Source organism: Teleopsis dalmanni, chromosome X, assembly GCF_002237135.1.
Source record: "Teleopsis dalmanni isolate 2A chromosome X, ASM223713v2, whole genome shotgun sequence".
In the NCBI taxonomy this organism is placed as follows: domain Eukaryota; kingdom Metazoa; phylum Arthropoda; class Insecta; order Diptera; family Diopsidae; genus Teleopsis; species Teleopsis dalmanni.
This window is the reverse complement of record NC_051848.1, coordinates 36,113,325-36,139,662: the sequence shown is the minus strand read 5'-3', so window position 1 is coordinate 36,139,662 and position 26,338 is coordinate 36,113,325. Positions and strand designations below refer to the sequence as shown.

Here is a 26,338-nt window from a genome sequence, read left to right as displayed (position 1 = left end):
AAAATAAGCGCACAATTGACGTTCCTTACAATGGACAAATTATTTGACTAATTAACAGACTTAACATCAGATACACATTAACCAAATACTATAGTGATTAAGGAATCTAATCTATTAATTGTGTTAAGCATACAAAACTTCTTTCATATCTCACTTATACAATCAGCTTTAATTAGCATTTTTACCATAAATCAAAACAGTTTTAATATTAGAAAAAAATTCTATCCAAGTACTGTTAAGTTAAAATTCATATAAAAATATTTTTTTTTTATATTAAATTTTTTTTCTGTATTTTTTATATGAATTTAATAATTTTTATCAATAAATCAAGTTGCTTTGGAATATAAGAACCGCACAAATAATAATATATATATGTGTGCCAAAGTGGAACTTTGAAATATAAATATAAAATTCAATAACCAATTTACTGGACTTATCAATAACTAAGTACACAAGAACTACGGAACAGTAAAAATCCATTAATTGAACAGTCTTAGAAAGAAAGCAAATAAAAAAACACAAAAAAAAATTTATATACATTCTATAGATATATTCTATCCTTTAAAAATTTTTTTATTAATTTATAATTATTCTACAATATTCTCTAGAGAAACATATTAAGTTACAATAACAATTATTTATTATTTCATATAATAACGTTTTATTAATTAAATCTTTAACTAATTCAAAGGCTGTTAATATCTCTAGAATACCGAAATGCAGAGAATTCCTTTACTTCTGCAATGGACACTCCAATGGGTGTACGCAATAGGTAAAAAATGCTTTAAACCAAAAACCGAAATAATTATATATATACATATCACTTTCTGGACGATTCATAAGGTTGTCGGACTGACTTTAAATTGCACATTTGTAATACGCATTGTTTCCATATACATATAGAAATATATATATATTTATACATAAATGTAGATATATATATATTTATATATACATATATTGCAAATGTATTGCAAATGGCTTTATTTGACCGAAACGTAATACCACCGACATAATTTTATTTATTATTTATTACTGTTATCTATAATATTACATATAAAATATTTATTATTATTATTATTTATGTATATTAAAATTCATATATTAATAAATACATTAGCATTTAAGTCACTTTTATTTTTTTTTTATTAATTTTAAATAAATATTTATTTTATTTTAAAAATAATCAATTTTGTATGTTTTATAAACAATTTTAATAAAACAATTAATTCCCCTCATTTTATTAATTTTTAACTGCAATTTATTCATATTAAACATTACCATTAATTTGATCTTCAGATGATCTACTATTATTAATATAATACATATTTTTTTGACTTTGTTTACTTGAGTAAAAAAAAATTTAAAAATGATTTCAACTAAATTCTTAAACATGATTAAAATTAATGTGTCTTTCATTATTAATTTAAAAATAATTAAATGACAAAACTTAAAATAGTGTCATTAAAAATTTGTTCTAAATTTATTTCTATAAATTTACTAATTTTTTTTCAACTACTTAGTAAAAAAAACTAAAGAGTAAGAAAAAAAATACATATATAAATAATAAAATTATTTAAATACTACCTTGTATTTACTAAAACTTCAACAAGATTTTAGTTATATAAGAAGTATAACATTCTGGTTGTCTGAAACTTCGTTTTATGTTAAAAATTTTAAATATTTTTATTTTTGTTATAAAATAAAAATTTTAATTTTAACAATAAAAAATAGAAATAAGCGTTAAAAAGCAATATATAATCGTATTTATTATTTTTAAAATATTATTTAACATTAATTTTTCAAGACATATATTTACTTATAATATTTAAAAATATTTTTTAATTTTTAAATTTTAGTTAATTTTTTTTTTTTATGTCTTTTATAAAATATTTGATATTTTGTTTTTTGTGTTTATAACAATTTTACTCTTAACTGACATTCAAGTTACACTTAATAAATTAATCCAAAATTTTAATTTAATTTTTTCCATACATTACTTATTAATACTCATAAATTTTAATAATTCTTTTTTTATTTAATATTTATAATTTATCAGATTAAATATTATATTAATATAATAATCCATAATATTAATAATGCATAATTTAGATGAACTGAATTATACGTTATTAATATACAAGTAATTTTCTTTAAAAAACTTGTAGAAATTATTGTTTTTTTTTTGCCGATGTATTATTAATTAAATACACAATTTTATTTATATTCTTGAAAAATATTGATATTTTTATTTTATTCAAATTTAAATTTCTTAAATTTACATTTAAATTTATTTTATTTATTTTATTTTATTTATTTATTTTTAATTTTTATTTAAATTATTTCATTAATTGGTATTTATTTTTCTAGATATTTAAATTTTATTTTTAATAAAAATATTATTTATTAAAATCGACATACTATATAAACGTTTGACTTTAGAATAACAACTACATCTACCTCGCAATATATATAATTAAAATATTGTATAAAATTTGTATTTAGTTTTAAAATCAACTGTGCTCGTACTTCTTTTTTCTAGGAATGGTGGGAAATCAAATTGTTCTTAATTTATTAAAATAAGTAATTAATTTTTTGTGTTCTTAGTAATTATAATTAGTGTACAGGGGTGTATAAAGTTCCTAAAAAATGCATTTAAAAAATGTTAACCTACTAAACTAACTGGACTGTTGACCTAAAACTGAAAGTACTAAATAACTTTAATAGTTACTGATAAATATAACAACTAAATATATGATTAACAATTAAACTTTTTTTAAATAAAAAAAAAAAAAACAATAATTTGCATATAATATATATGTATTAATATATAATTTAAAAAAAAAATTTTATCAAAACAATATTAGTTTATGTTTTCATTTTAATTTTGTGCATAATACATAAATCAATTACATTTACTTTTAAGAACTTACTTTTAAATATTAGACCTGAGGTATATATTCAAATTTAATTTATGCAGAATTCTATAGACTGTTCTTAATTGATGAATTACGTCTTCTTAAGTTCTTAAATGCTTTTGATACGTACTAATAAGTTAGGTAAATAACATCAAATAAAAAAAAAATTTTTTTCACATAACATCTGTGAAATCCCAGGGTGGGTAAGAGGGTTTTCTTAATTTTTGTTTTTTAGACCATATTTATTTACTCTGAAACTCGCTATTTAGAAACCTAATTCTTTTAAATTGCTGCTATATGTTCTAAATGTTCCTAAAAAAATCTCTCAATGGCACTGGAACTCATTAACTGATAGTACAGAAATGACGTTACTGGACAAAAACTCCAAGAGCTCTAAATAGTGCTCAGTCAAAACGCACAACGGACATCTACAAAAAACTGCCCTGTAGTTTAAGTGCGAAATATTGCCTAGGCTATTCTGTGAACGATAATAGTTAAATAGATTTTTATGCCAAGCACCTTTAAATAGTTTAAATAATTATTTCTTTGTTACCTGAAAGGACCACCGTATTAAATAATATAAACTTAATTTCCTGAATATTTTAAGATTTTGAGTTAACTGTTAAGTATTGTTTCTTATTACTATATAGTACATAAAATAAAAAGAAGCCAAACGCAGGCAGCTTACAAATAATGACTCCAAATATGGAAACTTACATTTTGCAAATTAAGTATATATTTTATACGTTAAATATAATATATCTAAAATTAATTTATTGTTTTATTTTTTAAATATTTTTCAAACTCATAATATGTTATATTGCATTTAAAATTTAAAAAAAAACGATCGCACAAATTTATTATTCACTATACTTATTTTACGTAGTCTAACTAATATATAACTAAGTTCTTATACGAAACTAAATAAAATATATTAAACTTATTCTTTACAAAAAAAATTCATTTTTGGTGGTCTAACATTTCAGTGTTAATTTATAAACAATTTTATTTATATATTGTTTAATTTTTAATTTTTTACACACTTATTAATTGCTAATGGCATTATTATATGAACATTGTTTTTTTATTTGATTATTAAAAATTAAAAAAAAAATTTTTTTTTAATAATTTTAAATAAATATAAATTTTAAATCAATTTTTGCATACTTCATAGTTTTTTTAAAAAATTTTTTTAAAATCTTTTATATTTTAATGTTTTTTTATATATATTTTTGAACTATTTTTCGTATTTTATTTTTTTTAATATTAAATTTTTATTCAAACTTAAAACTTTTACATCTCAGGTATTTATTGCTTTTGTTGAATGTATATTATATATAAAATATAACTAAAAATTATCTTTAAAAAATTTTGAACTCAATTGTATCCTAACAAAGCTTAATTAGCTTAGTGCAGTGTAAATTCTAACTTACAATTCAATTTGAAATCGTTGCAAAAATTAAATAAAATTTTTGAATTTTAAACATTTAAATATATTTTTTTTTAAATGTCTTCCTAAGAACCAAAAAGTAACAGAGACAAAAACAATTTGCTAGTATATAGGCATAACCATTTGAGAGAAGCGTTCAACCGAAACTCATTGATTCACAAATGTAATTGAATTGGAAATAAATTCTATAAAATGGGAAAACGTTTAAAAATTACTTCAAAATTAAAAGAAATTACACAAAATTAACGACGATTTCCCTGAAATATATTATAAACCTATAAATACGTACAAAAAATTTAGCTAAGGAAAGAAACAAAAAATTGTATATTCAAGTCAAATATTGAGTACTTAAAAATGGGTTTTCATTAGTCATAAATTTATTTAAAATTATTTAAGTTTCTACTTAAGTAACAATATGACGTTCAACAGAATTTTAACTAGAACTTAAAAAAACTTATATAATTAGATTACAAACAAAAAAACAAATACGTACATATTTTGAAAAAATAAAAAAAAATATATATGATTTTCTTTATTATTTAATTTTATTTAATTAATACGAAAAAAATTATTTAAAATCAAAAATTATTATAAGTTAATTATTTAAAATCAAAAATTATTGGAAAACAATTATTTAAAACAAATATTATTTAAAATTATTATTCAAAGTTATTAAAAATTATTTCAACAGTATTCTTAAAAAAAATTAATTTATAACAAATTATTTAAAAAAATTATTTTAAACAAATTATTAAAAAAATTATTTTAGACAAATTATTAAAAAAAATTATTTTAAACAAATTTTTAAAAAAATTTAGTTACAAATATGTTTACGTCAAAAATATTTATTTAAAAAATTTTTCTTAAAAAAACATTATTTAAAACAAAAAAAACTATATTTCAAAAAAATTTTATTTTCAAAAAAATAATTTTAAATTAATTTGTTTTTAAAAATTATATGAAAAACTCACAAAATTTTATTTACAAAAATTATTATTTATAAAAATTATGTGAAAAAATTGATTTAAGAAAAAGTTTCGTTTTAAAAAAAATATTTAAAAAATATGTTTAGAAAAAAATTTATTTTAAAAAATTTATATAGAAAAATTTACTTAAAAAAATGTTTCTAAAAAATTTTATTTTAAAAAAAATTTTATTTAAAAAAAAATTTTATTTTAAAAAATTTTATTTAAAAAAGTTTATTCTAAGAAATTTTATTTCAAAAAATTTTTTGAATCAAAAAAATTTTTATTTTAAATAAATTATATAAAAAATGTACTTAAAATAATTTTTTTTTATATAAAATTTCATTTTAGTAATATTATATGTAATAATGTATTTTAAAAATATTATTTAAAAAAAAATTATACAAATACAAATAAATACACAAACACATTAAACTAAAACACAACTACAAAACACAATATATCAACTAATACACACTACAACTGACATTAATATAATACAATTCATATAACGTATATATATAAATTAATTTATTAAAAACTTTCGAAAATAATTGCAAAGAAAAGTTTCGCTTGAAGAATTATCTTTAATACTGAGTTAAAGGCTTTCATACATTTTTTTTTCTTTTTTCGTTCTATAATATTATTTTCGGTATATGAATTAAACCATAAAATATATAAAATAATAAGCTATTGATAAGTAAAAGTAATTGTAGCAAAAATTTAATGTTATAATTACATATTCAAAATATCTTATTCAATTAAAATTATATACATATATATCAATTAAATATTAATAAAAATTTATTCAAATTATAAGTGTTATATATAAATATGTCAAATATTGAACAAAAAAAAAAAAATTGAATATTATTATACTGGCTGAGTGCACAGTTTAAAAATTTAAAAATTTTAAAATTACATATTACATATATTATAGTAAAAAAAATATACATATAATAATTACATTTTCTTCTTATTAATTAAAAACAAAATTTAAATACAAAAATAAAAAATATATTTAGTACTTATGCTTAAACCCAACATACCTACATAAAGATTTTCTTGTTAAGAAAGAAAATATATATATATATATTCGTATAATTACTTAAATGAAATATATACCAATATATAATTACATTAAATAACTTTAAAATATATTATCACATATAAATTTATGCAATTTATTATATCTAGAATTGATGTTATTAACTTATTTAAAAATATTTATCAAATATACATACATATATATATTAAACATATTATATTATTCAATTATAATCAGTGTTATATAGTAGTGAAAAATAAATCTTGAAACAATTGTCTCTAAACATCAAAGGAATGAAAACAAAATTAAATAATAATTATGGATAATATTAACTTTATTATATTATAGTAATAAAACCATACAAATCTTATTTGCATTTAAAAGCAACTAAGCATGGCACACAAACATACTATCTCTTAATTTAACAATTATAATTATATAGATATATAATATATAAAAAAGAATGCATATATAGCAAAATATAACAAAAATAATAATTATAATTATAATGAAATATAAATAATAAATTGATTTTATTTGCGTCGGATTATAAGTAGCAACTGGCTAGAAATGAAGAATTCAGCAGAGAATTTGAAAAATATGGCTGTAATTGTGGAGGTTTTTAAAATATGATACAAGTCGTGTAAATATGTATTGTAAAGAGTTTAAACGATACAAACATATAACTAACATATAATGTATTATGTATAATTACACAATATATAAAATACAAACGCATATTTAAGAACCGAGAAACACATACTCACACCTCCCTAAATAAAATACACTGTCATTATTTAATACTAATTTATTTAAAAGAATTTATGAAAAGGTCTTAAAAAAATTACAAAAATATCTGCAAAGTGAAAGTATCTACCAATTTGAAAAAAATTTAAATCGGTATATGTATACGGTTATTTCATAAAACGCCCACAGAATATCGAACATCCAAAAAAAAAAAAAAAAAAAAAAAAAAAAAAAAAATAATAATAATTATATTATAAAGTATATTATGTACTTTTAAAAATTTCCTAACTCAATATATGTTTAAAAACAATTGAGAATACTTATATATATATACATATATATATATATATATATATGAAAAATATATACAAAAGTCAATAGCAAGAGTAAAGATAAGATATATGGATACATAATTAAAAATAAAAAAGGAAAGCAGTGAACATTGAAAGCGCGGCTTTTGTATAAGAAAAAGAAAAAAAAACAGTTTTTCTTTTTGAATTCATTTACTTAAATATAACAATTTAAATTATATATAAAAATGCTTTGAATCCAAAATATTGTCAAATCTGCAAAACATAAGAAATATTTAAAATTTAATGCCAATAATTATTCAAATTTAGTAATTAATGTTTAAAACAACTTCTAAGTGTCTACATTATATACAAATATTAACTACATATATATATTAAAATAATATCATACATACAGATATATAAGTCTGTATAAATTAATATCAATGTTACTTTATTCCATATATTATAAAAACTACATATATGTTTATCGCTCGTAAATGTGTTTAAAAAGCATTATGAAAAAATTACAAAAAAAAAAATTTAAGAACTAAATTACTGCACTTTTGGTTTTTATTTGAACACAAACTATTTGTTTAGTATAATGACTTTTCCCAACAAAAGAAACTTATTTTTAATAATTCTAAATTTATTTCTATTTTGAAATTTTTAAAAATATTTTGTTTTATGAACAAACTATCAAACTATGATGATACGGTATAGAAAAGACTTGGAAATGATAACATTAACTATAAACTACTAATAAAGATTCTTTTAAGTGTTCGTGTACTCTTTACTCTTGTGAATTAAAGAAATTTTTTAAGTCAATCTCTCCCAATCCAACTGCAGTTGGTCAATTCATCCAACTTGAAACGAATGAATCGAATGAAACGAATGAATCGAATGAAACGAATGCAACGAACATAAATCATTCACAATTCAAAAATAACGTATTTCCAATAAATAGCTCAATAATACATAATATATACCTACATTATACATAAAGGACTCATATATATATATATATTACTCGAACCAATTTCGCAATTAACCCAAAATAAACCAAATGTATCGGAAGACAGCCGTTATAACAGTCGTTATAAAGACGCACTCAGTGACGCCATCAGCGCAACAGCCTATGAAAGAACTTTATGGAATAGAAACTTATAGGTACTAGGACAATTAATAAATAGCCGGCCTAAGTAATAAAAACGGCCTAGTGCTGGACTTTGTGCACAAAGCGTTAAAGAGCTGAAATTGATGAAATTGGTACAATAGGACTCTTCTGACCGTAGTACCGGCTGCTTGGCGTTTTCAAGTCGGAGCCTTAATAATAATAATAGTAATATAAAAAAAAAATTTTTTTTGGAAAATTATACTAAATACTTTAACAAAGTCTCCACTTAGCTCGACACAACGACGAGCGATTTCAACATTTCAACATATCTTCTAAATAATACGATTTATTAATCATATTATTTAAGCGAGCGAGATTCATAGCTTGTATGAGCAAAGTCTGCTTCAAAAACATTTTGTGGGAGGCCTCATGTACCATATATAGTAGGCAGCACCGAAATAGATGCAAACCTTCTTAGACCTATGCTTTCTACAATTGAGCGATATTAGCTCCGAATTGGAAACACTCGAGAGATTTATTATAAAAGATTAAAATGATTAGCTGTTGCTATTCTTTATGTAATGACCATAAATATTAAATGTCACTATTTATATAAACATTTAATCATAAGGAAGATATTAACAAAATACTCACAGACAATTAAAAGCACCATCGTATTATGAGATATGTAACCCATGAGCTATACATACCTACATTTCTACAGCAACATGGATTCTAATCGGAAGTCAGCTGAAAAAATGGCATACAAAAAATACCAGGCAAATCAACTTAAGTTGCAAAAATTAGACGGGAATGATAAGGAAAGCATTTTCTAGTATTAATCATATCCCGATACTGTAAAGAATTCTATACGTTAATGGAGACTACATATGGAGACTATGTGCGTATGTGCGTAAAAGTGTGTACACATATCATAACTATTATTAACGGAAGTATATCTTGTAAGTTTATCGCAAGTGATTCAATAATAAAAAGTGCTAGAACATAGTAAAATAATGGCTTATTAAACCATTACTTTTCATTTGACCTAGGGATCCGCCAAGATTTGTTGAAAAATTGTGCCAGCATAAAACTCAAGTATTTGTAAACCACCTTGAGGAATATTAGTTAATTAAAAATTTCATATTATGTGTCTTAAAAATGTATATAATAATTGGTATTGGATCCGTCAGGTATTGGATTTAAGTTTTAGTACTTAAATTTAATCGTAAAGGAAACTATATAATAATCATATACTATATTCCTAGTGGTTACCAATAGGATGTTTTCTTAGCTGCATGAGAACTTGAATTGATTTTACAAGACATTTTTCGTATTTTTATTTTTTTGAATATGATTTCCGGTATATGTTCAAGTTACATGGTCCATTTGATCAGTCCTATTTTTGACAATTTTTTGCAATGAATGCGGCCGTGCTCCATATTGCTACAAGAGTCAATACTACAAGAGTTTCTGATTTGTTGACACAAACGTGTGTACTTACTGATGAAAAACGTACAGCATTACAGGCATAAAGCAATTACAGATAGCACAAAATCTGGCTTTAAGAAGACTTATTAAGATTCCTTGGTATATTAGAACAACAGACATGCATAGAGATCTAAGGATCGACTCAGTGAAATAATACATCAAGGACAGAGCCCTAAAACTATTCACAAAAGTCGATACGTTGCCCAACCCTTAAGTCCACTTCAGGACGCACAGGAAGACATGCTGATCTACGGTAATAATTCTGATATAGTTAAAGCTTACTGTGGGGCAGGGATATGCCCCCAGCTATAATATAGTAAAAGTGCGGAATAGCACAAACTCGAACCACAACAACAATAAAAACAAAATATAAAAAAATTTATGTCAAAAAAATAAAAAAAACTTTTGTTAATGCAATAAAGATATTTTTTCTGAATAGGGCTACCTTAATCACTTTAGCGGTATAAAATATACCTTACTACCTATTCTCATACCTACCAAATATACATAAAAAGTTTCATGTAAATCGGCCATGGAATTTCGGAGGTGTTTAAATATAAATACTGTACACTGTGGTTGTACTTAAATTCCAAAAATATTCATTACATAAAAAATTATAATTCTCATTCGGTTAGTAATAATTTGTTCTTATATAAGGAATGCATTGTTGAATTATATTAATTTACGTTAATACATAGTTAAATATATTTGCCTTTTTACCTTGTTCACGTTCAAAAAAATATATGCATCTAATAACAATATTGAGATACTTGTACATAATGCGTATCATTTTTATATAAATGCTTTTAACCCTTTATACACTTCTCGATAATGCAGTGTTCATAAATAAACACTTGTGCATGGAGCAAATCGATAATACCTTATTATCTTATAATTAATGTTTTAAAGTCTTCTTAACCCTTCGTATATCTATTATGGAGTCATCCTTAATTCAATATAATAACAAATAAGTAATCTGTAGCGATCAAATTAAATGATTTTCGTTAAATTTTTCGACATTTTAAAAGAAGTAACAGCCAGATACCATACCAACTGACCAACTAACAAATGTCTTCGAAAGTTACTTATAGAATTTCACAATCCTAGTTACGACAATTGGTTTAATCGCATCTTCATTGTTATTTAAAGTATTATCATCTGTATGGAACTTATATTCAGATCCGTTTCCTCGAGGCTTTCCAATTTGGTGTGTGTCACTAGGAATAAGTCCCGTTAAAGATTCGAAATTGGACAGAAAGAAAATTCTACTTTAACTTCAATATTTAATGTCATCCATAACTCTCCACAAGCTCTTATGGTTTCGAAAGGTGTAAGTTGTGGATACTTGATAAAATTTATAAATCCATTGCCACTATTATCACTATTTTGTACTAAAATTTTGATATGAGCCTAATTCTTTTAATTCAATGTTAACAGTCATAAATATATTTTGAAAGTAATAAGTTTTTATTTTCCGTATAGTTTATAAACATCATTTTAAAATTAAGCAAAGGCAACTATGATTTCTAAAATCTATAAGAACTGAAAACTGAAAGGATATTGAAATTAACTTTGTATATCTGTCATTTTTATTAGAAAACTGAAGGTCCGGATGTCTTTTGGGAAATGAATTTGAACAGTGCAAATTTATTGTAAGAAATTGTTTTGCAGCGTTGCTTTTTGTCATCACACCATATAATAGGTCTGTTCCATGAGCTACTCATAGTAACTTTGAGTAAACACTGTGTATACACAAGCACGTTCCACCAGCAAATTTCCAAGTATTTTTGTGTAAATTTTACTTCTGTTTTACTCTTGTTTTACTATGAGTGTCTCGTGAAACAAACCTAATATATATATTTTAAGTCTTCTTAAAAGACAAGGTTAGAGTGCATCTTGCCTAACTGTCATTTTTATTACAAAGATTCCTAAGGAAACTATTTTTGGATTTCAATTTGGTATACCCAACACGCAAGTGTTAATTCAATTTATGCTGCATGCTTTTAGGAATTTGTAAATTCATGAATAACCAAGTTCTATTAGTTCAGCATGAAAGTATGCTTTGTTCCTTTTTGTACAGAGTTTTGTGTTGCAAATATATTAATATATATTATTTATCACCGAACGGAATTTTTAAATATTTTGAAAAGAAAAATGTTATTTGGTTAAAATTTAATCGTCAATATTTTAAGTTTCACAGAAATGACAATTAATTATCGTGCACTACTGTACGAATGTGTTACATATAGCAAAGCCTCAAATACTACCTTAAAGCAATTACAGATAGCTCAAAACCTGGCTTTAAGAAAACTCTTTAAGATTCCATGGTGTATTAGATCAACAGACATACATAGAGATCTTAGGATTGACTCGGTGAAAAAATATATCAGAGACAGAGCTCTAAAATTATTCACTAAAGTTGATACGCTAATTAACCCCGCCCTAACAATCCTCAAGTCCACTTCTGGACTCTCAGGAAGATATGCTGATTTAAGGTTTGTCATCAACTAAAAGACAAATAAATGATATGTTTTTGTTTTAACCTAGTTTAAGCCTAGTGTGGGGTAGAGATAAGCCCCCCAGCCATTATAGAGTAAAAGTGCGTAATAGCACTAACTCAAGAAGAAGAAAATCGAAAACTCAAAAAAAATCAAGAATAAAATCGACTTATTTCGAGTTGTGATGAAATTAACACGAATATATTAAGTTAAGATAAGTATCGACCCCCAACTGTAAAACTCATTCTATTCATTAAAGTAATAATATGGCGGAAGATCTGAATTTTAAGACTAAAGTCAATATCTAAAGTCTCTTATCTATCATATAATTAAAAAAGAATAAATAAATACAGAATAAATAAATAATATGTATGTAAAATTAATTCTGTAATGGAATGTGAAATTAGGTAGACATCATTTCCTCAAATTATGGCAAAAATATTCTTTTATGTATAATACAAACGTTGTAGATTAAAGTTATATATCCATAAGTTTTCTTAGTCTTTAAACGTAAGATTTTTATATAAAATTAAAGGTAGTTCTAATAAAAGATAGTACATATTGCTCATGGACTCTTAAAACTACGTTCTTACTTATTGTGCCTGAAACTATGTAAAGTTCATTTACCTGACTTCCACACTTAATATTTTGGAGACTGCTTCAATACCAAAACTTTAAATCAATTTTAAAACATACTTTATGTCAATGATATAAATAATATAATTAAATAAAAATTCAGATACTGGACGCTCATGGATCTGCGCGGTCATTAACTGATAAAGAATATATCAAGGAAATCAAGGAAATTTGGTGTGAAAAAATTCATCAATTGACAATTAGAGACCTCGTTAATGCTGTTCGGATCATTCGAGATTACTTTAAAAAATATGTCTCCTGTGCCTGCAATAATTTAAATCTCATTTTTTGTTAAACAAACCTCGCTTTAAAATCTGTCAAGAAATGCTTTCTGTGTATTAGAATTACTTAAAATGCGTGAATATGTGAATTGGAACTCGTCATTCGTTCCGGAAACAATCGACCAATAAAGCGAATACCGTAGAAAATGTGATTAAAGATCGAAAATATCGCACCAAATTCGTTCAAGGATCATAGTCATATTAATAAATTGTTTTTACCTGATATAACTTCCGGCTATGCTCTAAGCTGAAGAGATTGCTCCAGAGACACCATTTCGATACTATTGTGCAGATAGAAGTTGAGTATAAAGCTTCTTCATAATTGACTGTCATAACGATTGTTTTCAGAAGTGGGAAAAGTGTCGGCATAAGGATATTTTAACGAGAGGAATACATTGAAAGCTGATATGTACTTATATATATCATATATATAATAATGTTATTTTATGATTGCAATGTTATTGTAATTGTTATAATCTAGTATGCTTTGCATTAGTTTAAGCAATGTTAAGTAATGAAATGTAAACAAAATTTAGTTAAATATAAACTGTCAATCTGGTCGGTTGTATTTACTTCAGTTGGCGACGAGGATAAAAATCTGCAATTATTCAATCGCTTTCACGCTTATTTCGTACCGTTCAATTTTACATACAATCATGCCGGGCGAAAGTGAAATTTATAAGCAATTGCTTAAAGAACAACAAGAGTTCTCAAAAAATTTACTGAAACAACAACGTGAGTGGATGGACTCAATGTTCCAAAAACAAGGTACTGCTGGTGTATCTGAAAGAAATAACAACATTGTTCCAGTATTTCACAAATTTTCGAAAGAACAGCAAACCTGGGAATCATATTTAGAACAACTTAACCAACATTTTTTAGCATATTCAGTTCAGTGCAGTGAAAAACAAAAATCATTTTTCTTGTCTTGGATTGGCACAGAAAATTTTGAGCTGTTAAAAAATCTTTTCGGTAACACGAAAGTACAAGAACAATCTTTCGAAAATTTAACGGAAAAACTAACGGATCATTTCCAGTCGAAACGACATGTGGTCGCTGCACGTTACGATTTTTTCAAAAGGGAAATGAAGCCACATCAATCATACAGAGAGTGGGTAGCAGATCTCCGCGGATTGGCAAGAGAGTGTAACTTTTCGTGCTCAGCCCAGAATTGTTTGCACAATTTCGTGGATGATATGATTCGTGACCAAATTATTATACGTACACCGCACGATGCTGTGCGCACCGCTGCGTTCCAAAAGCCCCACCCAACACTTGCTGATGTTTTACAGATTGCAGAATTGTACGAAACAACCACTAAAACGGTGGCAACAATTAAAGAACAAACGATTGAAAATTCAATGCCTGTTAATTCAGTTAGTACAATTATAAAAAAACCGGGTGTTTTCAGCAATAACAATAATAAAGTAAAATTCAAATCATGTTCTGGCTGTGGAAACTCTCATGCAAGAGAAAACTGTAAATTTAGAAATGCTGTTTGCAATAGATGTAGCAAAATTGGACATATTGCGCCAGTGTGCATGTCAAAACAAAACAAGAACAACAAACGTAATTCAGGTGATGAAAACAAGAAGAAAGATTACCGTCGTAAAAGTCACAACATTGGTACTGTTGAAACAATTAACAGTTTAACAGGTATTGTAAAAACTGAAAGCAATAAGAATTACATTGACTTGGAAATTTGTAATAAAATTGTGTCTTTCCAAATGGATTCTGGTGCAACAGTTTCTCTAATAAATAAGCGAACATTCAAAACTCTAAATTGCCCAAAGTTGCGAAATTGTACAAAAACCTTATTTGGTTTTGGCAAAACTGAAATTCCAGTGCTTGGTGAACTTTGCGTATATATCAAATGTGGCGGAAAAGAAAGGGAAGTGGTAATCGTTGTCGTGGATGTCGAAAACTGTAACAATTTATTCGGTTTCGATTTATTTAAAGAATTCGGGTTTGAGATTCAACAAATTTGTAACATTACTGAAAGTGAATCACACAGAATTAGCGAGCTGTGTAAGAAATATGGTGATATTTTTGAACCAGCTCTTGGCACAATAAAAAACTTTAAGGTCAGTATTTTTTTAAAGCCAAATGCACATCCGAAATTTTACAAAAGCCGACAAATACCATTTTCGCAAATGTCACTTTTCAAGAAAGAAGTCGATCGATTGACAAATGCGGGTATTTGGAAACCTGTGAAGTTTTCCCAATGGGCTTCGCCTATTGTACTAGCGCCAAAAGCTGATGGTTCCATAAGAATTTGTGGAGATTTTAAACAAGCAGTCAATGCGCAAATTGACATTGAACAATATCCTTTGCCCATACGCGAAAGTCTTTTCCATAAAATTAATTGCGGTCAACATTTTACAAAAATCGACCTTAAGGACGCGTATTTACAAATGGAACTCGACGATGAAGCAAAAACAATAATGGTTGTCAACACTCCACTTGGGTTATTCCAATACCAACGTTTACCGTTTGGGATTGCAAGCGCTCCAGCTATATTCCAAAGATATCTTGAGCAGTTACTTCAAGGCGTAGAAGGTTGTGGAAATTATCTCGATGACATCATCATCTCCGCACCTACATTTCAACAACACATCAGCCGCCTAGAACAAGTACTTCGTATTTTGCAACAAAATGGTATCAGGTGCAAGCAAGAAAAATGTTTCTTTCTGCGAGATAAAATCGAATATCTCGGGCGTCAAATTAGTGCAAAAGGTATATTGCCAGATGAGTCAGGACTAAAAGCAGTCAAAAACCTGCAGCCGCCTAAAGATCTAAAGCAAGCAGAAGCATTCATGGGTAAGGTAAACTATTACCATAATTTTATACCTAATTTTTCGCAATTATCCGCGCCAATCAACATGCTGCGCCGAAAAAATGTAAAATTCACATGGGGTACAGCACAACAACAAGCATTTACAGCTCTTAAAACGCATATTCTCAATGCAGCGCAATTAGCACATTATCAGGAAGATTTACCGTTGGTTCTAGCTACAGATGCCTCCTCCTATGGCATAGGAGTCGTGCTCTCGCATACGTACGTTGACGGTACAGAAAGGCCTATTGCTTTTGCATCTAAAACTCTCGACATTCATCAACGACGATATAGTCAGATAGAGAAGGAAGGGCTAGCTATCGTTTTTGGAGTCAAGCGTTTCCATCAATATTTATACGGAAGAAGATTCACCTTGGTTACTGACCACAAACCTCTTGTTAGCATTTTTAATCCAATTCATCAGTTGCCGTCGATGACGTCACATCGTTTACAGCGATGGGCTATTATACTAATGGCTTATCAGTATGATGTTCGGTATCGTAAAACTACTGAGCATGGAAATGCCGATGCTTTATCTCGTTTACCTGTTGGTGAAGACAAAACTTTTGATCATGAAGAATCCTGTTTCAACATCAATGAACTTAACACACCTATCGACGCTGAAATAATTCGTCAGCATGCCAAAAATGACCCAATTCTTCGCCGAGTTTATTTTCTCGTTACAAACGGTTGGCCTGAAAAGCTAATGCCTCAAGATGCTGATCTTCGATCATTTTTCAATCATCGCTTTGCTTTAATACTAAACAACAATTTGCTTTGCCTCCAGACGGAGTACAACCGGGTTGTCATTCCAGCCTCCCTTAAGCAGAAAATTCTTAAACTTCTTCATGATGGTCATTGGGGAGTATCGAGAATGAAACAGCTAGCTCGACAACATGTCTGGTGGACTAATATTGACAAAGACATCGCACAATTAACTGAAAATTGTGATGTGTGCAAAATTGCAAATCCTGTTCACGCACGTGAATACGTAAGCTGGCCTGAAGCTGATCGACCTTGGGAGAGAGTACATATCGACTTTGCTGGTCCATTTTGTAATTCAATGTGGCTAATTTGTGTCGACGCTTTCTCACAATTTCCGTTCGTTGTACAACTATCTACAACAACAACGGTTGACACCATATCAGCATTGTCTTCTATATTTTCTCTGGAAGGTATACCAGAAACCATCGTAAGTGACAATGGTCCGCAATTTACAGCTGAAGCATTCAAACATTTTTGCTCAAAACTTGGCATCAAACATATAACAACAGCGCCGTTTCATCCAGCCTCAAACGGGTTAGCCGAACGATTCGTCAGATCTTTTAAAACTGCTGTTCAGAAAAACATTGACGATGGATTGTCTCTCAAATTCGCTGTATCAAAATATCTTGCAACATATCGTGCAATGCCGAATGCTGAGGGTAAATCACCTGCAGAACTTTTACATGGAAGGCCTGTTCGTACCTTGTTGAGTCAACTGTTTGAATCGCCTAGGAAGCACCTTGAAGCTTCGAAACGGAAAATGAAATTTAGTCTAAAGCAACCCGTCTTCGCTCGAAACTACGCAAGAGGGGAAAAATGGATAAAAGGAGTTATTGTGAAACAACTTGGTAAAATGGTTTACCGAGTGAACACATCTTTTGGTTACATCAAACGTCATGTTAATCAGCTTAAAACTAGAAGTAGCTCTGACCTCTCTTCACAACCAATTTTTGAATTCGCTCCAAATTTCATCAATGCCACACCGCCTTCATCTAGCCAATCAACATTAATGCCTAGTGAAGAACGTTCTACCGAAGTAGTTCAACTTCGAAAAAGTGGTCGTATTCGGAAGGATGTAATTCGATTTGAATCCGACGATTTCAGGAAAACTTAAACTTTGTCAAAAATTAAGGGCGGAGAAAGTGTTATAATCTAGTATGCTTTGCATTAGTTTAAGCAATGTTAAGTAATGAAATGTAAACAAAATTTAGTTAAATATAAACTGTCAATCTGGTCGGTTGTATTTACTTCAGTAATCAAGGGATTTATCTGAATATACCTCAGATATAAGATTATTCGTACTGTTCTATATAGGTAGTTTCTGCATTTTTGTAGAGTATCTGTCTCATTACAAATATGTATTTTTCAAAAGCTCTACTTACTTTGAAACCCACTTTATAATGGATGATACAAAAAGTATAGGCATTGTTTCGGCATATTTTTAAATTAAAACTTTCTAGAAAATCTGTTTTAATCAATTATATATTGCGTATTATTATTTGTGACTTCTTGCCATTTTTTTCGGTTTGGAAATTATTTAACCATTAGAAGAGTTTTGTAGAAACCGAAACATAATTATTAATAAATAAATGGTACAAAATCCGAGCTATAGGGTAAAAGAATCTTAACTTCCCAAAAGAGTTCCGTCAATTTGTTGAAAGTCATGGTGATATTTTCAACGATGTGTGTGGCTAGTATTGTCATGATGGAAAGTTGCTGCCTTGTTCTTCAATTTTGATTTTGTTTTCTTGAGAATTTCGTTCATGCTATCAAATTCTGAGTGATAAAGGACCGAATTAACCAAGCTGAAGCAACTCCCAAAAGACAATTCCTATCCAATTCCACAAAACAATTTATATATCCTCGTTTGTCATTAATCCATTGAATATTTCCGTATTTAATCCATTTTTCATTGTTCGAAATGATTCACCTCAAAAATGATACGATTCCATTGCATTTTAGCAGCCTTTTAGTGTTAGTAATGTGATTAATCCAATTTTTTTTTTTTGCATTAATTCATGTGGTACCCAAATAACAAACTCTTCTATGCACTCTTTAAAAATGACTCTAAATTATCTTGTTGTTGTTTAATACCTTCGGTATCTTTTGACACCTTACATGTCGATTTTGCTTCACTAGCTTTTAAATTTCATCGGTTTTTTAGTGATTCAGCGACCAGTGCCAAATGTATCTTGAAATTCAAAATTTTTGGGTCAGAATCGAGCAATTCGGTGTTCATACACAGCGTCTACACTACAGATTAGGTTAGATTATATCAGGGATTCTAAGTATCCAATTAGTTAAATTGGAATATTGTGTTGCCGTGTAAAAACTCAGCGGTTTAAAAACTATTTTGTAGCCTTGGCAAAGCCTAAAATACTCTAAAGAGTAAAGTTCTGAAGCTAGCCAAGATCCTCCAAGAATAAAATCTCTAATATAGTTAATCAACGTCGCGCACATGCTAGACATTAGTAATGCAGAAGTTAAATATTTTCATCGTTTTTTTCACAACTTTGACAAAATTTTAATTTAATCTTCTACCATAATCGGCTGTGTGCCATCAAAAAACCTACCTTACTATAGTACTATAGCATCATATAGCTTATTCAGTTAATTCACTATTTTTTATTAATCAATATCAACTGACCACAGCGACATCATCTTTCAAACAAATAGTCATTTGTTTTATTCGAATTAGTGTTGCCAGATATTTGGCTACTAAAAGGATCTAATAACAAAATATTGCGAATACTTTTTATATTACCCAATATAACATATCTGTTTAACATAAATAATACCAACATTGAAATAGGCTGTTATATCTGGTCACACTGTTATCGTTTTTCAACACATTTTTTTAATAGAACAGTGAATTGCCAAAGTTCATGAGCGTTCAACATCATAATCCCAACATCTTAGTTCACTACAAAAAAAAAATAACACGAATCACATTAAGGCAATATAAAATTCGCAATCAGATTAGTTCAATCCACTTGGCGCTTGTCTAATATTCTTTGCAATCTTAGAGATACATTCACCTGCGTATTGGAATGCGGCAAGTACGTTGAATTGAAGTAGTTTGACTTTTAACTGCCAAGCCCTCAAACAGTTATAATGCAACAATACAACAATGCAACACAATAAAAAAACCCAGCGTAAAACAACAACAAAAGCAAAATGCACTGTTACTGCATCTGAAAAGCGAGAAAAAATGTTAATAAAATTATTTGAGTCACGTTCAAGCAACGACATTGCAAGGTCACCGCCACTTTATGCTGGCGTGTGATGCAGTTTTCGCCATGCATTTTATGCACTTCGCATGCGCATTTTAATTGCAGTTCTTAATGAAATTAATGCACTTTAAATTCAACTTGATTCGCTCACTTGGAACTCCCGTGAAACGGTTCAGATGCTGTAAGAAGGTGGCGTATATTACTCAACGACCGTTAGATCCGCAGATACATATCAGCAATATCTGCCATTGTTGCGCTGCTATTGCTGCACTTCAGTTGAGCGGTTGTGTTCTTGTTTTAATTTCGGTTTTCTTTTTAAACTAAAAAATAGAAAAAAATTAAAATTTTTGCATTTCAAATTTGTAAAAGATACTCGTTTTATAAATTCGCGATAAATAAGATTTTCTTATTCTACTATGATTTCAATAAAGGTCATATGTTAAGTGTAATTCGACAAAATAATAACAAACATCAAGTTTCGCAGAATAAATAATATTCTATTAAACGTAACATTTCATGATAAATTCTATTAATTTTTGAAACTTGTATATGAAGTAATACCAATAAATTAGATTACTTAGCATATTATTTAACATACTTAGCATACTCTAATACGTTTCGTTACATCACGTTACGATACGATACGACATGATACCTGACGTTACGACACGACACGGTACGGTACGTTACGATACGGCTCGACACGTTACGTTACGGTACGTTACGATACGACAATACATGTTACGTTACGTTACTATATGACATGGTACGTTACGATATGATACGATACGACACGTTATGTTACGACACGGCACGTTACGTTACGGTACGTTACGATATGACAATACATGTTACGTAACGTTACTATACGACATGGTACGGTAAGTTATGATACGATACGACATGTCACGTTACGACACGGCACGTTACGTTACGGTACGTTACGATACAACACTTCATGTTACGTTACGTTGCGTTACTATACGACATGGTACGGTACGCTACGATACGATACGACACGTCACGTTACGGTACGTTACGATACAACACTTCATACTACATTACGTTACTATACGACATGGTACGGTACGTTACGATATGATACGATACGACACGTTATGTCACGAGACGGCACGTTACGTTACGGTACGTTACGATACGGCACTACATGTTACGTAACGTTACTATACTACGCGGTACGTTACGATACGACTCATGACGTTATCTTACGATACGTTGGAATCACATATACACATTATAGATTATATAAACTGCTTTGTAGCTTCTTTCACGTATTTATGTATATAACCGCCAATAAAAAAGTCTGACGGTTCCATAAGTGATCAAATGCTGCGCATTGTAATTAAGATCCTCTGTTACAAGCAAACAACAACAAGATACTTCTGTAAGATATAGATGAAAGATGATAGGTTCCAGACAAGATTAAACGGACAATAAAACTTATGAATGTTTCAAAAACCACTAATGAAGGATATATGATAGTTTCCGAAACAACAGTATTATCAGTCCGAAAGTCCACTTAATTAAAAAATTTAATTTTAATTTGATAGTTTCCTAACTCACTATTATACCCTTTTCTATTCGAAATAGACTTCTTGTCATATGACATAAAAATTATAATTAGTAGTTAGTTTAAAATAACTTTTCAAATAATGCGTTCTATTTATTTTGCATAAAAATTTTATTGTTAAAATTTGAAAGAATCCAGATATTAATATTATTAGTAAAAATCAATTTAGGATTAAAAATAAAGTAACACAATCAAATTGGATTATATTAATTTTAATATAATTTATTAAGTCTCATAAATTTTATTTAAAGCAAGAATACATACGAGTACCTTTCTTTTGAATATCAATGATTTAGTATATATTTATGTATAGACCTAAAACATGAATTTAATAGAAATAATTTTTAATAATGAAATGTTGTCTACATAAAAATATACGTCAATATATATATACAGCGTCTACAATTATTGGGACTCAGTTGGACTAAAGGAATTATCGTAAACAAATATGATTATTGTTTATAAAGATTTTGACTTGACTTCAAATCCCAAACACCTTTAAAACCATTTAAGGAGATTAAAATAGTAGGTTGTATCGAATACGGACTTACAACCAAAACTAGGATATTGCATTCTCACTTATCTTTTATAATAGTTTAATAAAATTTAGGCTTAACCTTAAGGCCATAGATATATATTAGCGTTAACAATATTTTTTTAATTGCAACTGAAATTTAAAATGTAAGAATATAAGGTTTACAATATGAATACATAGGTTGGGAAGTGGATAGTTGAGGAAGAGATAGGTAAATTAAGAAGGAGGAGTGGATATAGGGTGAGTGGGAATTTCAATTGAGCTCAAAAGGGGGTTAAGGCGGAAAAACCTGGCTACTTCAAAAGGGTGAGTCCAAAAATTAATTGGTCTAAGATTTGTTTGCGAAGATGAGCAAGAGAACAGTTGGGCGACGTCATGATGTCATTAAGTCATTATTAGACATTGCATAAGATTTCATTTTCAATTATTTGTTTTATTATTTAAATAATATATTAATTTAATTTAAATAAACTTAAAATTTGCCTTTTCTTTATGCCAATCCAATTAAAAAAAATGTGGTCCTTAAAACAAAAACCGCAAATTACAATCTTCGATCGCTTAAGGTCACTGTTTAACTGGCATAAGATGTTGATATGTACTTTGGATGATATATATTTTTTATGAAAATGCAATCTTCAGTACGATTTGACATTCTTTTGCAACAAATTTGTAATTATGGAAAAAAATATAATTATGTATATATACACGTTAACAGAATTTCGTCATGCAGCAACCAAAATTACAAAAAGTCAAACAAAATTCGGAAAGAAACCACAACTTACGAGTAAAGAAAAAAAAAAACACAGCTGTTGGTAAATAACAAAAAAAAGATATTAATGTGAAATATTTTAAAAGGATCAAAGGACCACATACAGCATTAATGTCACGATAACGACAATCGCAAGGCAGCGACAATTGCAAGTTTACGTAGGCAAAGTAAAGTGGCACTGAGTGAAAATGAGGTCCAGACACTTTAATTTCGTTTTAAGTGTTTAATTGGTTTAGTTTTGGTTCCAGTCCAGGCAAACCATTCGAAATCGAAACGAAAAGGGTAATTTAACCATGGAGCAAATTTACTTAAGGACATACGTGATAAGATCAACTTCCGGTGGATTATTCATGCAGAGAGCACAATTGTAAGTGAACGCGCATAAATAGAACAAGAGCGACTCAGACAGAGGAACACAGACCGTTACAGGGTGCAACGGTTGCAATGGCATAAATATTATACAAACACTGGAATGCTTGAATAATAAAGGCTATGAGTATATTATAATAAAGGGGTGCTAGTTGATATTGTAATTTTAGCTAAAATAACGAATCCGTTGTCGAATGGATTTAACACTTGGTTTCAGCACGTGACCTCTATTATGCTATCATAAATAAAGAGTCGATCGTAAGCATCGGGTGACATCATACGCGTTGATTTCATGTCTTGATCATTTGATGCATTAATATGAGATCTTTACCAGTGTTATTATATATTTTTTTCAACCTTTTTTGTAGTTAACTATTTTGTACGTATTGAGTGTATATCACAATACAACAGCATAACAGCTTTTTGAATTTTATTTTAATCAAAATCAATCATCTTCCTAGCTTTCCATAAAAGCCATAAAAATATGACCCGCTCTGACAGTAATCTCTACCTCATGTTCCAAATAAAAGTGAAGCGAGTTTTTTATAGCACTTTATATCTTTAGAATCATATGTTGTCTTCTTTCAATATTTTCTACAAAGCCCTGATTGCTAATTGGATTGACAAATATGTCATATGAATGGGTCTCTGAATCGTAATAAATTTTGATGGGTAAATAGTAAATAAGTCGTAATATGGACTACGAACTTAAAATTTCTTCAATACTTATTTTGAATTCATCCTTAAACTGCTTGTTAGTAGCTAGCTGTCTTAATATCCTAAGCGTTGATATTTCGATTTTTATTTGGTAGGAACTAAAGTAAGGATATTCTGAGTTAATGATCTAAAATAAGTATTGGGATTCTTTAGTTTATAATATTTGATAATAACATAAGATAATAATTTATAAGTATAGATTCTTTTTTCCGCGGGTCAACTTCAGGGTTTAGTGTGTATGTACTTACTACAGACCAACTCTTGCATAATATTTTTTTATAATTAAAGATGCAAGTATTTTTTCAGAAAGTATGAAAATAAGATTTATTCAAGAATGAAACAAACAATAACATACAAACTTTATTTACTCACGTACTTACTGTAGTCTTCGTCTGCTCCTGGAGCATAGGGCCTCAAAAACTTTATTTACTCGAATCCTTCTTTAGTTGATCTCCTTGATTACCTTCTCTTGAAAAATCATTTATTAACAATTAACTATTTTACAAATAAACAAAAATAATCCAAATAATCTAATTTCTTTCTATTTTCTTGTTAACACATCCTTATTACATACTACAGAGATTCATATTTACTGAACCAAACTGTAATTCAATACTTCTTGACCTTTTCAACCAAAAAAGTCACACTCTCACTGAACCTTTTCTAAGGACAGCTGCTAATTTGCCTATGAAATGAAATAAAAATGTTTAAAATATTAAAAGTGTGGACGATCCCAAATTGGAAGAACAGATGTTTCATTTCTCAGCTTGCACTCATGAAATCATAGATACGTACGAGTATTTTTAAATGGACATTTGATTATAAATCATGCAATTAAAGACTAAAGACACTTAAAATATCCGTAATTTGAAAGGCTATGAAAGATGTTTATATAGTTGAAGTACACCGATTTTCTATCAGGCAAGTACAATTCACATGGAAAAAAGTATGCCCTGTAGCATGTAAGATTGGTGAACCTCGAAGTAACGCTATAAATTATTCTGACAAAAACAATGTATCTCCGTAACGACATCTCAGAAGGTAGTCGTTGAATATTTCTGATGGTCTAAATTCTATTTCTTTTTTGTGATCCCTGAAAATACCTGGATTAGCATTATTTGCGAGTGTTCTATTAGAAGAACATTTCAGATATAAGATTTTCGTTATCGATAAATATCAGCCTCTTCAGGTTAGGTTTAATTTTCCGTTAGATTAAAAATTTATGTATCTGTTTATAATCTTTGTTAAACAACCTAATCTGCAATTTTACTACATTGTATTCCCCGAGGCGGTAGAAATCAGATCAATTATATTGTGCACTGCATATATTGTGATTACTCACAGACCTCGATTGAAATTTGCACTGCTTGACTAGGACAGATTCTTATATTGTAATATCGTGAAATCAGTTTTTTAAATTTGTCAACCTCATTGATGACGAAAATTTCAGTATGATAAAATTCTATATACTTTAGAATTAGTCCATTTTATATATGCTGAGTTTTTTTATAAACTTTGTTATAGATGAGTGTTGGGCTATTAGTCAGATCTGACTAAGATTCCAGTGTTCACTGCTTCACATTTGATTTAAATAATCTCATTCAGTTATATTAAATCTCTTTTCCAATGAATTTTTCAATAAAAAGTTCATATGAAAAGATTTTTAAAATTGATTGTCTGGGGATAGATAGTCCGTACACAATGCTGAATTATGTGTTAGGGTAAATATCGTGATTGATCACAAGTATCACTGTGATTACTTCACCTTAATAAAATATAATATTATACATTGAATGCAATAGTTATGTTCTAATCTTTAACATAAAAATCTATTTTAAATCTAAATTAAATAAAGTATCCCTTTTTCTTTTTATCAGGCTTCCCTCTAAAATAATAGAAAGTGATCCGATCGCAGCACACGTGTAGCACGCATGAGTCGACAATCAATGAAATTAAATAAAAAAATTAACAATAAATTTAACTTAAATCTATAGAAAATAAAATAAATTTGTGTTTTTGAAAACTATATATAAAAACAACAAACAAGAGTAAATTGTTAATTTATAAAGTTTAAAGGAGGGG

At 27.9% G+C, this 26,338-nt stretch overlaps 1 protein-coding gene across 1 annotated transcript; it reads left to right on the top strand.

Annotated features, from left to right (window-relative positions):
• The first annotated feature begins 14,526 nt into the window (after positions 1-14,526).
• Positions 14,527-18,156, top strand: LOC119688308 (uncharacterized protein K02A2.6-like). The gene is made up of 4 exons (XM_038102987.1): positions 14,527-15,525; positions 15,610-16,099; positions 16,178-16,995; positions 17,065-18,156. Exons 1-4 carry the CDS (start codon positions 14,527-14,529, stop codon positions 18,154-18,156), a joined length of 3,399 nt encoding a protein of 1,132 aa, XP_037958915.1.
• Positions 18,157-26,338: the final 8,182 nt, after the last annotated feature.

What these genes read in the sequence shown, in the direction of transcription:
- LOC119688308 (XM_038102987.1), top strand. Translation starts at nt 14,527, where the DNA reads ATGAAGCCACATCAATCATACAGAGAGTGGGTAGCAGATCTCCGCGGA. An exon ending in GCACAATAAAAAACTTTAAG is followed by an intron (nt 15,526 to 15,609) that starts GTCAGTATTTTT and finishes TCACTTTTCAAG; the next exon opens with AAAGAAGTCGATCGATTGAC. An exon ending in TCGTATTTTGCAACAAAATG is followed by an intron (nt 16,100 to 16,177) that starts GTATCAGGTGCA and finishes TTAGTGCAAAAG; the next exon opens with GTATATTGCCAGATGAGTCA.